General features: G+C 48.8%; 1 protein-coding gene across 4 annotated transcripts in view; it reads right to left on the bottom strand.

The window, feature by feature from the left end:
• The window catches only part of LPIN1 (lipin 1), a 275839-nt gene that overhangs the window by 168373 nt on the left and 92134 nt on the right, over positions 1–15332 (bottom strand). Inside the window, exon 1 of one of the 4 annotated variants that reach the window (XM_040348573.1) lies at positions 7894–8081. The exons of 2 other annotated variants lie outside the window; for them this stretch is intronic. In XM_040348573.1, the coding sequence (XP_040204507.1) occupies positions 7894–7914 (21 nt within the window). In that variant the 5' untranslated portion in view covers positions 7915–8081. Of the gene's footprint in view, positions 1–5056; positions 5277–7893; positions 8082–15332 lie in introns of those variants that run through there. One more of the 4 variants, XM_040348574.1, reaches the window with a different exon arrangement.

Here is a 15332-nt window from a genome sequence, read left to right as displayed (position 1 = left end):
ACCAATGATGGGCACCATTCATTCCACTGACACCAATGATGGGCACCATTCATTCCACTGACACCAATGATGGGCACCATTCATTCCACTGACACCAATGATGGGCACCATTCCTTCCACTGACACCAATGATGGGACACCATTCATTCCACTGACACCAATGATGGGACACCATTCATTCCACTGACACCAATGATGGGACACCATTCCTTCCACTGACACCAATGATGGGCACCATTCCTTCCACTGACACCAATGATGGGCACCATTCCTTCCACTGACACCAATGTTGGGCACCATTCCTTCCACTGACACCAATGATGGGACACCATTCATTCCACTGACACCAATGATGGGACACCATTCATTCCACTGACACCAATGATGGGACACCATTCATTCCACTGACACCAATGATGGGCACCATTCATTCCACTGACACCAATGATGGGCACCATTCCTTCCACTGACACCAATGATGGGACACCATTCATTCCACTGACACCAATGATGGGCACCATTCATTCCACTGACACCAATGATGGGCACCATTCATTCCACTGACACCAATGATGGGACACCATTCATTCCACTGACACCAATGATGGGCACCATTCATTCCACTGACACCAATGATGGGCACCATTCATTCCACTGACACCAATGATGGGCACCATTCATTCCACTGACACCAATGATGGGCACCATTCATTCCACTGACACCAATGATGGGCACCATTCATTCCACTGACACCAATGATGGGCACCATTCATTCCACTGACACCAATGATGGGCACCATTCATTCCACTGACACCAATGATGGGACACCATTCATTCCACTGACACCAATGATGGGACACCATTCATTCCACTGACACCAATGATGGGACACCATTCATTCCACTGACACCAATGATGGGCACCATTCATTCCACTGACACCAATGATGGGACACCATTCATTCCACTGACACCAATGATGGGACACCATTCATTCCACTGACACCAATGATGGGCACCATTCATTCCACTGACACCAATGATGGGCACCATTCATTCCACTGACACCAATGATGGGACACCATTCATTCCACTGACACCAATGATGGGACACCATTCATTCCACTGACACCAATGATGGGCACCATTCATTCCACTGACACCAATGATGGGCACCATTCCTTCCACTGACACCAATGATGGGACACCATTCATTCCACTGACACCAATGATGGGCACCATTCATTCCACTGACACCAATGATGGGCACCATTCATTCCACTGACACCAATGATGGGACACCATTCATTCCACTGACACCAATGATGGGCACCATTCATTCCACTGACACCAATGATGGACACCATTCATTCCACTGACACCAATGATGGGCACCATTCATTCCACTGACACCAATGATGGGCACCATTCATTCCACTGACACCAATGATGGGCACCATTCATTCCACTGACACCAATGATGGGCACCATTCATTCCACTGACACCAATGATGGGACACCATTCATTCCACTGACACCAATGATGGGACACCATTCATTCCACTGACACCAATGATGGGACACCATTCATTCCACTGACACCAATGATGGGCACCATTCATTCCACTGACACCAATGATGGGACACCATTCATTCCACTGACACCAATGATGGGACACCATTCATTCCACTGACACCAATGATGGGCACCATTCATTCCACTGACACCAATGATGGGCACCATTCATTCCACTGACACCAATGATGGGACATAATTCCTTCCACTGACACCAATGATGGGCACCATTCATTCCACTGACACCAATGATGGGCACCATTCATTCCACTGACACCAATGATGGGACACCATTCATTCCACTGACACCAATGATGGGACACCATTCATTCCACTGACACCAATGATGGGCACCATTCCTTCCACTGACACCAATGATGGGACACCATTCATTCCACTGACACCAATGATGGGCACCATTCATTCCACTGACACCAATGATGGGCACCATTCATTCCACTGACACCAATGATGGGACACCATTCATTCCACTGACACCAATGATGGGCACCATTCATTCCACTGACACCAATGATGGGCACCATTCATTCCACTGACACCAATGATGGGCACCATTCATTCCACTGACACCAATGATGGGACACCATTCATTCCACTGACACCAATGATGGGACACCATTCATTCCACTGACACCAATGATGGGCACCATTCATTCCACTGACACCAATGATGGGCACCATTCATTCCACTGACACCAATGATGGGCACCATTCATTCCACTGACACCAATGATGGGCACCATTCATTCCACTGACACCAATGATGGGACACCATTCATTCCACTGACACCAATGATGGGCACCATTCATTCCACTGACACCAATGATGGGCACCATTCATTCCACTGACACCAATGATGGGACACCATTCATTCCACTGACACCAATGATGGGCACCATTCATTCCACTGACACCAATGATGGACACCATTCATTCCACTGACACCAATGATGGGCACCATTCATTCCACTGACACCAATGATGGGACACCATTCATTCCACTGACACCAATGATGGGACACCATTCATTCCACTGACACCAATGATGGGCACCATTCATTCCACTGACACCAATGATGGGACATAATTCCTTCCACTGACACCAATGATGGGCACCATTCATTCCACTGACACCAATGATGGGCACCATTCATTCCACTGACACCAATGATGGGACACCATTCATTCCACTGACACCAATGATGGGACACCATTCATTCCACTGACACCAATGATGGGACACCATTCATTCCACTGACACCAATGATGGGCACCATTCATTCCACTGACACCAATGATGGGCACCATTCATTCCACTGACACCAATGATGGGCACCATTCATTCCACTGACACCAATGATGGGACACCATTCATTCCACTGACACCAATGATGGGCACCATTCATTCCACTGACACCAATGATGGGCACCATTCATTCCACTGACACCAATGATGGGCACCATTCATTCCACTGACACCAATGATGGGACACCATTCATTCCACTGACACCAATGATGGGCACCATTCATTCCACTGACACCAATGATGGGACACCATTCATTCCACTGACACCAATGATGGGCACCATTCATTCCACTGACACCAATGATGGGCACCATTCATTCCACTGACACCAATGATGGGACACCATTCATTCCACTGACACCAATGATGGGACACCATTCATTCCACTGACACCAATGATGGGCACCATTCATTCCACTGACACCAATGATGGGCACCATTCATTCCACTGACACCAATGATGGGCACCATTCATTCCACTGACACCAATGATGGGCACCATTCATTCCACTGACACCAATGATGGGCACCATTCATTCCACTGACACCAATGATGGGCACCATTCCTTCCACTGACACCAATGATGGGACACCATTCATTCCACTGACACCAATGATGGGCACCATTCATTCCACTGACACCAATGATGGGCACCATTCATTCCACTGACACCAATGATGGGACACCATTCATTCCACTGACACCAATGATGGGCACCATTCATTCCACTGACACCAATGATGGGACACCATTCATTCCACTGACACCAATGATGGGCACCATTCATTCCACTGACACCAATGATGGGCACCATTCATTCCACTGACACCAATGATGGGACACCATTCATTCCACTGACACCAATGATGGGCACCATTCATTCCACTGACACCAATGATGGGACACCATTCATTCCACTGACACCAATGATGGACACCATTCATTCCACTGACACCAATGATGGGCACCATTCATTCCACTGACACCAATGATGGGACACCATTCATTCCACTGACACCAATGATGGGACACCATTCATTCCACTGACACCAATGATGGGACACCATTCATTCCACTGACACCAATGATGGGCACCATTCATTCCACTGACACCAATGATGGGACACCATTCATTCCACTGACACCAATGATGGGACACCATTCATTCCACTGACACCAATGATGGGCACCATTCATTCCACTGACACCAATGATGGGACACCATTCATTCCACTGACACCAATGATGGGACACCATTCATTCCACTGACACCAATGATGGGACACCATTCCTTCCACTGACACCAATGATGGGACACTATTCTCCCCACTGACACCGACTTTTTCTCCCATTAATACCAAAGATCGGGCATTGTTTACTCCCACTGGGCACAGTCCCTAAAGTCTGAAGGACTGTAAACTGGCCCTTTCGTTTGGAGACCCCTGCCTTACAGTGTCGCAGGGCTGGGAACCACACTGTAAGAGAGCATTGTTCTTTTTTCCCCCGGAGTTCAGCTTTAAGCACAGACGGAAGCTTCTGCTTTTGGGACCTAATAAGAGGAAATGTACTATTGAGTCATCAGAGTGCAGCCACATCCAAAAACTGCCACGAGAAGAGCGACCCGAGACCCCAGGCTGGGGGGCCTCTCCGATTGCCTGACATTATAGAGGATCTACAGATGTTTCCAGGGACAGCGGATGTAATCACTGAGCATAAAGCTTCTTTATTCCTTCCCTATGTTCCGGATAAATAATCACTAGAGCCAAAGCTTTGTTTTTTTAGTTTTGGATACAGTGGAGAGGGATTAGAGCCCCTGTCGGGTTTTATTGCTGTCTGTGCCCCCCGATAGGGACATTCACCCCCCCCCCCATTTGTCCTGTTTACCGTTATTACTGAAAGTATATCCCAAATTCTGGGTTGTCAGCAAAACAACAATAGAGGAGAAATCTTCCAATGGGGACAACTAGGGATCCCCTTGTTTTGACTATAGGACTGGAAAACACAGATGGGATCTGACAGGGGTTGTAACAGATACTCTATGCAAAATGGGGAAAAAAGAATAAAATGTTTTGCCTTTAATTATACTTTAACCCTTTCCTTCTCAATCCAAAGCCATAAAAAGGAAGCATTGTGGCCATAGTGTACATACCTGTTCATACACAGAGCGGTGTCACCAGTGTGCAGCAATGAGGTGATCAGTGACAGAGAACCCTCAGCCATCCATGTCTGTATGGAAGGAGATCAGGAGACGTCTACAGTAGGCAAAGGGTCACCTCCAGTGTACCAGGTGCCCCCCTCCTCCAATCGCTGTGCCACTATCCCTGCACACCTCCAATCACACACCAGACTGGGGAAGGCAGGCTGAGTTTAAAGGAAAATAAGACACAAGATCAGCCTCCTCCTCCTCCTCCTCCTCCAGGAGACAGCCGGGTCCTAGAGAGCTCTACCCATTACACTCAATGTCAGCAGAAGATGTGTGCACAGGAGGGCAGTGATCAGCAGCTGGCACTAGAACATGTGTGCACAGGAGGACAGTGATCAGCAGCTGGCACTAGAACATGTGTGCACAGGAGGACAGTGATCAGCAGCTGGCACTAGAACATGTGTGCACAGGAGGGCAGTGATCAGCAACTGGCACTAGAACATGTGTGCACAGGAGGACAGTGATCAGCAGCTGGCACTAGAACATGTGTGCACAGGAGGACAGTGATCAGCAGCTGGCACTAGAACATGTGTGCACAGGAGGGCAGTGATCAGCAGCTGGCACTAGAACATGTGTGCACAGGAGGACAGTGATCAGCAGCTGGCACTAGAACATGTGTGCACAGGAGGACAGTGATCAGCAGCTGGCACTATAACATGTGTGCACAGGAGGGCAGTGATCAGCAGCTGGCACTAGAACATGTGTGCACAGGAGGACAGTGATCAGCAGCTGGCACTAGAACATGTGTGCACAGGAGGACAGTGATCAGCAGCTGGCACTAGAACATGTGTGCAGACTGGTCTGTCCTCAGCACACCGATCAGCAGCTGGTACTAGAACATGTGTGCACAGGAGGACAAGGATCAGCAGCTGGCACTATAACATGTGTGCACAGGAGGACAAGGATCAGCAGCTGGCACTATAACATGTGTGCACAGGAGGACAAGGATCAGCAGCTGGCACTAGAAAATGTGTGCACAAGAGGGCAGTGATCAGCAGCTGGCACTAGAACATGTGTGCAGACTGGTCTGTCCTCAGCACACCGATCAGCAGCTCTCCTGAGAACTATGATCGGTCCCTAGCATAGCAATCCATCCTCAAGTACAGCAATCAGTCCCTGGCACAGCAATCAGTCCCTGATTACAGCAATCAATCTTTGACACAGCAACCAGTCCCTAATTACAGCAGTCAGTTCCTGGCACAGCGGTCAGTCCTTTGTACAGCAATCAGTCCCTGGCACATCGATCAGTTCCTAGGACAGCAATCAGTCCCTGGCACTTCGGTCAGTCCCTGGCACAGCGATCAGTTCCTAGGACTTCGGTCAGTCCCTGGCACAGCAATCAGTCCCTGGCACAGCAATCGGTCCTTAAGCACAGCAATCAGTTCCTGGCACATTGGTCAGTCCCTGGCACAGCAATTAGTCCCTTGCACAGCAGTCATTCCTTAGTACAGGGATCAGTCCCTGGCACAGCAGTCAGTCCTTAGTACAGCGATCAGTCCCTAACACAGTGGTCAGTCCCTGGCACAGCGGTCAGTCCCTGGCACAGCGGTCAGTCCCTGGCACAGCGGTCAGTCCTTAGTACAGCGATCAGTCCTTAGTACAGCGATCAGTCCTTAGTACAGCGATCAGTCCCTGGCACAGCGATCAGTCCCTGGCACAGCGATCAGTCCCTGGCACAGCGGTCAGTCCCTGGCACAGCGATCAGTCCTTAGTACAGCGATCAGTCCTTAGTACAGCGATCAGTCCTTAGTACAGCGATCAGTCCCTGGCACAGCGGTCAGTCCCTGGCACAGCGATCAGTCCCTGGCACAGCGATCAGTCCTTAGTACAGCGATCAGTCCTTAGTACAGCGATCAGTCCCTGGCACAGCGGTCAGTCCCTGGCACAGCGATCAGTCCCTGGCACAGCGATCAGTCCTTAGTACAGCGATCAGTCCTGAAAAAAACCCCTTGGAATTTTTTTGTTTAGATGAAAACGACAGTAAGTCAGACTTAGAATCATTTTCATCTAAACAAAGAATTGTCTGGATTTGTGTCTCTCATATGTGTTATAAAAATCCATGAGTTATTTTGTATGATACTTTAATAAATTATATATTTTTTATACATACGTGTACTTATGTTTCTAGCCACTTACAAAAGTCCCGTTCCAAGGGTTTTTTTTTCTCCCTTTTTTCATGTTCTACATAGGGATGTGGTGACTACCAACAGTAATTATTTATTTGTTGGGTTTTTCTCTTAGTACAGCGATCAGTCCCTGGCACAGCGATCAGTCCTTGGCACAGCGTTCAGTCCCTGGCACAGCGATTAGTCCTTAGTACAGCGATCAGTCCCTGGCACTTAGGTCAGTCCTTAGTACAGCGATCAGTCCCTAACACAGCGATCAGTCCCTGGCACAGCGATCAGTCCTTAGTACAGCGGTCAGTCCTTAGTACAGCGGTCAGTCCCTAACACAGCGGTCAGTCCTTAGTACAGCGGTCAGTCCTTAGTACAGCGGTCAGTCCTTAGTACAGCGGTCAGTCCATTTGCACATCGTGCAGGCCCTGGTGCAGTGGTCAGTCCCTGGCACAGCGATCAGTCCCTAGGACAGTGGTCCGTTCCTAAGACAACGGTCAGTCCCTCCCTAGGACAGCGGTCAGTCCCTGGCACAGCAGTCAGTCATGGCACAGTGATTAGTCCATTTGCACAGTAGTCATCAGGCTGATTCTAATGTCCTCCCAGGGTACCTCTCCCCTCCCCCCTCATCCATGGATGCTGTGCCCCAAGGAGAAGACTGGTACTCACGTCTGTGGATGGGGTACACATGGGGCGTATAGAGAGCAGTCAGGGGATCAGCCTCCTGGGATAACCCCCTGTGCCAGTGTCACACCTCCCTCCTCCGGGCACACACACCACCGGGACACACATCAGGATTCATCAGCTGGATCGGGGGGGCGGTGCCATTGGGCGCGTTCCCGCGAGGTCCCTCACTGACAGGCAAGCTAGAACAGATGACCGTGCGCGCGCACCCATGCTGGAGGAGACGTGTGAGCGTGCAATGAGGAGGGGGCTGAGGTGATCGAGGCAGCCAATCAGCAGGCGGCATCTTCTCAGGCCAATCCATCAGCTGGTGTGGAAGTGATGTGTACAGAGCTGTCATCCTCCCTGACTAATCCTCCTCACCTCCAGTCATGTGCGGGGTGACTGTACTGTACTGATAGAAAATAAAGACAAACAGGGGCATTCCTTAACACTGACAGCCAATCAGCTTCCAGCTTTCAAGTTCAAATTTTAAAGTCACACCAAACTCTGGTTTAATGAAAGATGATATGTTCTTACCTCAGAAAAGTCCCTTCTATTGCTCTCAGCCTCCTCCAAATTCCTTCTATTGTTGCCCTGCTGTGACCTGACCTCCCATAAGGCTAGGTCACGTATCTGCGGGTGGGAAATGTGCGGGAAATCACGCGTGTTCTCACCGCGCTGCACTTCAGTAGACACACAGGGGTGCCATCAATTCCTAAAGTGATAGTAAAGCCCACTTTGTGATTTGTACCTATAATACGATTACCTGTAGCTAAAACGAATATCTCCTAAGCGGGCATTGTTTAGGAGATATTCACCCTGGATTCAGCCTATATGCGCATTAAATGCGCGATTTAAAAGCGAACGGCTTTTCTTGCGCTATTCAAGAGTGAGCGTTTCATATTGACAGAACACCTGTTGCAAAGTGAGTGGAACATGGAAGGAAAGTGGAACACATACTGGAAGATTGTATGTCTCCCGCGCATACGCAGTTTGCGAGCGTTGACATAACACCAGGTCTAAAGGCTTCCATGTACATGGGGGGAGGTGTCATCGCAGCTTATACAGCCGGAGCCCACGAACATGGAAGAAAGAGTGGGTGTCAATGGACGCCCTGTCAGCGGTGACAGCACACCTCTGGAGGGCTTCATTCTAATCTAAGGCCCCTTTCACACGGTCGGACTGTTCAGGTCTGCCTGTCAGTTTTGTCGGCGGACCTGAACGGCTGCTCCATGCAATCCTATGGAGCATCGCATGTCAGCGGAGACATGTCCGCTGCCATCCGACCCAATCCGCCAAAATCAGACGGATGGCGATACGTCACCATCGGTCCATGGCGGATCGGATCGGGTGAGGTCTGATGAAAATTAACATGCTGTCCATTTTCATCAGATCACTCCCCATAGGAGACAGCGGCGCTGCACAAGCCCCTCCCCGCTCAGTGAGCAGAGAGGGACTTGTCATCCGCCGGCTCAGCGGAGAGATCTCCCGCTGAGCTGGCTGATTCCGTCTCGTGTGAAAGAGGCCTAAGGGAAATATTTCATAATGTGCTAGTATGTTATGCACACTGGCACATTATACAATTGCCTTGCAGGTGTTTTTTTTTCATATCTTTTTTTAAACTGAAGCGGTATACTCCCGCTTTAATGGAAGTGGAGTGCGTAGAGCATGGAGACCCACCTATGAGTGCTATGATGGCGGTGAAGATAGGGGAGTCATGGGCAATGCAATGCCTATATGGACTTTCACCTCAGGGGTATGCCTGGGCCATCACGTTATTTTAGTTAGACTTAGGAACAGGGCGCTATTCATGTTGTATTGCATAGCTACCAACTGTCCCTGATTTCAAGGGACTGTCCCTGATTTGGAGAAATGTCCCTCTGTCCCTCATTCCCCCTCATTTGTCCCTCATTTTGGTCTGATCTATATAGATGTATATAAAATGCACTTTTTAGCTTTCAAAAAGTGTTTCCCAGTGCTAAACCTTTCATCCAAATTCTAAATTGCTACATTTGTAAAATTTTAAAGCCAATATAAAGGAATAGTAGGGGTAAATAAAAAAAAAAAAGCTCTTGTGCATTTAATTAACCTTTTTTTGGTTAATTCTCCTTTAAGGGTGTGTGGCAGGAGGCGTGCCCTATGCCTACATACGCTTGGTAGTAGGTGTCCCTCATTCCCATCTCAAAATGTTGGGAGGTATGGTATTGCCATAATGCCTTTCCTCAGTAAAGTTGTGTTAACCTTTCTATTCCTGGTCTGAAGTTATTCAAAGGGGTGCATGTTGGGTTCTGGACAGTGTTGCCAACCGTCCGTCAGCCCGTAAAAAGGGGCACTTTTTCACCCGCCCGTAAATTGTCCGTGCTAGCAGGGAAGTGGCAGTAAAAAATAGCCCTGACCGTTCCGACTTGGATCTTCGCATTCGCAGTTCCGGAGCTTGCCGAGCCGATCCTGTATTCGGCCGGCGGGGGAGGGGGGGCGCGGATCTCACAGAGGCTGTGCGGCACGCTATGCTGACGAGGCGAGTGATGTAATAACACATCCCGCCAGGTGCACCAATTTTTTTTAAAAATTGTAACCAGAAGCACTGAAGCAGCCAGAAGGCTGAGCACTGCAGCACGCGGAACGGAGGAGCCCTGCACCTGTCTGTGTCTCTGTTGCTCCTGCCTGTCTCTGATGCCCCTGTTTGTCTCTCTAGTACTGATCTGTCCCTGGTTCACCTGTCTGTGTCTCTGTTGCTCCTGCCTGTCTCTGATGCCCCTGTTTGTCTCTCTAGTACTGATCTGTCCCTGGTTCACCTGTCTGTGTCTCTGTTGCTCCTGCCTGTCTCTGATGCCCCTGTTTGTCTCTCTAGTACTGATCTGTCCCTGGTTCACCTGTCTGTTTCTCGGGTGCTCCTGCCTGTCTCTGATGCTCCTGTTTGTCTCTCTAGTACTGATCTGTCCCTGGTTCACCTGTCTGTGTCTCTGTTGCTCCTGCCTGTCTCTGATGCCCCTGTTTGTCTCTCTAGTACTGATCTGTCCCTGGTTCACCTGTCTGTGTCTCTGTTGCTCCTGCCTGTCTCTGATGCCCCTGTTTGTCTCTCTAGTACTGATCTGTCCCTGGTTCACCTGTCTGTGTCTCTGTTGCTCCTGCCTGTCTCTGATGCCCCTGTTTGTCTCTCTAGTACTGATCTGTCCCTGGTTCACCTGTCTGTGTCTCTGTTGCTCCTGCCTGTCTCTGATGCCCCTGTTTGTCTCTCTAGTACTGATCTGTCCCTGGTTCACCTGTCTGTGTCTCTGTTGCTCCTGCCTGTCTCTGATGCCCCTGTTTGTCTCTCTAGTACTGATCTGTCCCTGGTTCACCTGTCTGTGTCTCTGTTGCTCCTGCCTGTCTCTGATGCCCCTGTTTGTCTCTCTAGTACTGATCTGTCCCTGGTTCACCTGTCTGTGTCTCTGTTGCTCCTGCCTGTCTCTGATGCCCCTGTTTGTCTCTCTAGTACTGATCTGTCCCTGGTTCACCTGTCTGTGTCTCTGTTGCTCCTGCCTGTCTCTGATGCCCCTGTTTGTCTCTCTAGTACTGATCTGTCCCTGGTTCACCTGTCTGTTTCTCGGGTGCTCCTGCTTGTCTCTGATGCTCCTGTCTGTCTCTCTGGTGCTCCTGTCTGTGTCTCTCTAGTACCTGTCTGTTTCCGGTGCTCCTGTATGCCTCTCTGATGTTTCTGCCCGTTTCTGGTGCTTCTGTCTGTCTCTCTGGTGAATCTGTCTGTCTCTCTGGTGCTTCTGTCTGTCTCTCTGGTGCTTCTGTATGTCTCTCTGGTGCTTCTGTCTGTCTCTCTGGTGAATCTGTCTGTCTCTCTGGTGCTTCTGTCTGTCTCTCTGGTGCTTCTGTATGTCTCTCTGGTGCTTCTGTCTATCTCTCTGGTGCTCATGTCTGTCTCTCTGGTGTCTGTCTCTCTGGTGCTTAATGGGTGACCACGTGTCCCGGTTTGCCCGGGACAGTCCTGCATTTTGCATGTCTGTCCCGGGTCCCGGGCACCTTCATTCCAGGACAATACAGTGTCCCAGAATGAAACTGACACAGCCACCCCCACGGGACCATCTGATGCCCCCAAAAAAGGCCTCCACAGGTCTCGGCCGGCCAGGACAAGTACTGTCAGTGAGTGAAGTGGTGATGCAGCGGCCTTTTTCAGTGTATCTGGGTAGAGAGCGCACCCGCCGCACCGGCTGTGCTGTGATTTGGCACATCACGAGATGATTTTTGGGAGGGGGTCCCTGAATAGCAGTTTGGAAATGTGGTCACCCTAGTGCTCATGTCTGTCTCTCTGGTGCACATGTCTGTCTCTCTGGTGCTCATGTCTGTCTCTCTGGTGCTCATGTCTGTCTCTCTGGTGCACATGTCTGTCTCTCTTGTGCACATGTCTGTCTCTCTGGTGCTCATGTCTGTCTCTCTGGTGCTCATGTCTGTCTCTCTGGTGCTCATGTCTGTCTCTCTGGTGCTCATGTCTGTCTCTCTGGTGCTCATGTCTGTCTCTCTGGTGCACATGTCTGTCTCTCTGGTGCACATGTCTGTCTCTCTGGTGCTCATGTCTGTCTCTCTGGTGCTCATGTCTGTCTCTCTGGTGCTCATGTCTGTCTGTCTGGTGCTCATGTCTGTCTCTCTGGTGCTCATGTCTGTCTCTCTGGTGCACATGTCTGTCTCTCTGGTGCTCATGTCTGTCTCTCTGGTGCTCATGTCTGTCTCTCTGGTGCTCATGTCTGTCTCTCTGGTGCACATGTCTGTCTCTCTGGTGCACATGTCTGTCTCTCTGGTGCTCATGTCTGTCTCTCTGGTGCTCATGTCTGTCTCTCTGGTGCTCATGTCTGTCTGTCTGGTGCTCATGTCTGTCTCTCTGGTGCTCATGTCTGTCTCTCTGGTGCACATGTCTGTCTCTCTGGTGCACATGTCTGTCTCTCTGGTGCACATGTCTGTCTCTCCGGTGCTCATGTCTGTCTCTCCGGTGCTCATGTCTGTCTCTCCGGTGCACATGTCTGTCTCTCTGGTGCTCATGTCTGTCTCTCTGGTGCACATGTCTGTCTCTCTGATGCTCATGTCTGTCTCTCTGGTGCTCATGCCTGTCTCTCTGGTGCACATGTCTGTCTCTCTGGTGCGCATGTCTGTCTCTCTGGTGCACATGTCTGTCTCTCTGGTGCTCATGTCTGTCTCTCTGGTGCACATGTCTGTCTCTCTGATGCTCATGCCTGTCTCTCTGGTGCTCATGCCTGTCTCTCTGGTGCTCATGTCTGTCTCTCTGGTGCTCATGTCTGTCTCTCTGGTGCACATGTCTGTCTCTCTGGTGCTGCCTATAGCACTGTATTGTCCCTTTGAGGATGACAGGGACCTCGGGGGAATTACATGGAACCCTGTGCACAAGGATGAACTCTGTATTCTGATTAGATCAGTGTTATCTCAAGGAAATATCCAGGTCAGAGAGCTGCTGAAATGTGTTGCTGTGGGAATGGGATCTGTTAAAAGCATCAAACCTAGCTGACTTACTCGCATAGAGGAATAAGAGATGAAGAAAAGTATCTTCTGTCATCAAAGTGACCTGTGCAGCAATCCATTACTCATTAATTAGTTATAAAAAAAGCACATTTCTGCCCAATCACTGGCTGCTCCAGGGCTAGGACCTCCTGGGATCCTTCATAACATGGGTCCATGTAGGTTAAAAAAAAAAAAAATCAGGTCCTCTCACTGTGGGATTGTCCTTCAAACTACAAAATCTACAAGTTCTCAGACCATCAGATGCACTTGTAAGCAGGCGCAGTTAGCTAGTCTGCTACTAGGTGGCTCTCCTAAAATAGTGTGGTAAAAAGAGAATTGTGTAATTGGGTGTTAGGTTCCCTTTTAGACAAAGCCTTCCTGTAGCATGCAATGTGTGGCATTAGTGCCTATTATATGCTAGGATAGGAGGACCCTAGTGCAGTCGGGGTATGGGAGCCAAATGACCCACAAACCTGCAAATGTAGTCAGCTACTGTGAGGGCCCTATACAGAGCAGAAGGCCCGGGTGAAAGGGTCCAATACCCAGAAGAAGCAGCTGTAGTCATCTTGACTTGAAACACTGTCTATGTGGACTGGGAACATGATCTAACTGGACTGGGAGTGGGATGCAAGAGGCCTTTTAGGCCAGGCTTGTGTTCTCTGACTTTAGTACTAATGTCCCTAGGACTTCTAGTGTACAGAATCTATAGCTGCAGCTACAACAGTCCTATCTCTGGAATGGCATGAATGGAGTCGTGAGTTGGATGCATAAAGCCTAATGGGTCAGAGCCTTCGAAGTGAGTACTAATGACCCTGGGGAGTAAGAGAGTAATGCCGCGTACACACGGTCGTTTTTTGTGATGAAAAAAAAACAACGTTTTAAAAAACGTCATTTAAAATGATCGTGTGTGGGCTTTACGTCGTTTTTTGTCTTCTGAAAAATGACCAAAAAAAAAATTCGAACCCGCTTCAATTTTTTATGTCGTTTTTTAAAATGGTGTTTTTTTGTGTCATAAAAAATGATCGTGTGTGGGCTAAAACGTTTTTAAACCCGCGCATGCTCAGAAGCAAGTTATGACGCGAGCTTGAATGGAACAGAGTGCCGTCGTACGTGTTGTACGTAACTGCGCTTTGCAAGAGCATTTTCAGAAAACTATGGTGTGTAGGCAACGTCGTTTTTTAAAATGAAGTTTGAAAAACTTTGTTTTTTTTTCATGAGAAAAAACAACGTTTTTTTACAAGACAAAAAACGACCGTGTGTACGCGGCATAACATATGGGAGCATACCTGGTTGCGTAGAGCCATGGAGTGGGACACAGAGGGACAGACTAGTTTACTATAGAAGGCACCTTGTAAATCTCAGCTCAGAGTGAATAGAGCAGAATGCTACAGACTTAGGTATACAGGGAGATGGGTCCCAACACTGTGGTGATCCTAAGGAGAGAGGGATACTTATGCCGCATACACACCATCACTTTATGTGATGGAAAAAAACGACACTTTCTGTGAAGTAAAAAATGACGTTTTTGAAACTTCAATTTTCAAAGACGAAGTTGCCTACACACCATCGTTTTTTCACAATGCTCTAGCAAAGCGAGGTTACGTTCCACCATGTTTTTCCATTGAAGCTTGCTTCATAAGTAGCTTCTGGGCATGCGTGGATGAAAAAACGTCTTCGAAAACAAAGTTTTTTGCTACACACGGTCAATTTCTGTGAAGTAAAAAGTGCACTTTTGAAAAACGACACATAAAATTGAAGCATGCTTCAATTTTTTTTGGTCGTTTTTTACAAGACATAAAACGACGTTTTCCCCCACACACGGTCAATTAAAGTGACGTTTTTAAAAACGTCATTTTTTTTCATCACATAAAGTGATGGTGTGTACGCGGCATTAGACCCCTTTCACATTGAGGAGTTTTTCAGGCGGTACAGCGCTAAAAATA

The sequence above is a fragment of the Rana temporaria genome, chromosome 4 (assembly GCF_905171775.1).
Source record: "Rana temporaria chromosome 4, aRanTem1.1, whole genome shotgun sequence".
Classification (NCBI taxonomy): Eukaryota; Metazoa; Chordata; class Amphibia; order Anura; family Ranidae; genus Rana; species Rana temporaria.
The sequence above is the reverse complement of the archived record's forward strand: the minus strand, read 5'-3'. Positions and strand labels throughout refer to the sequence as shown.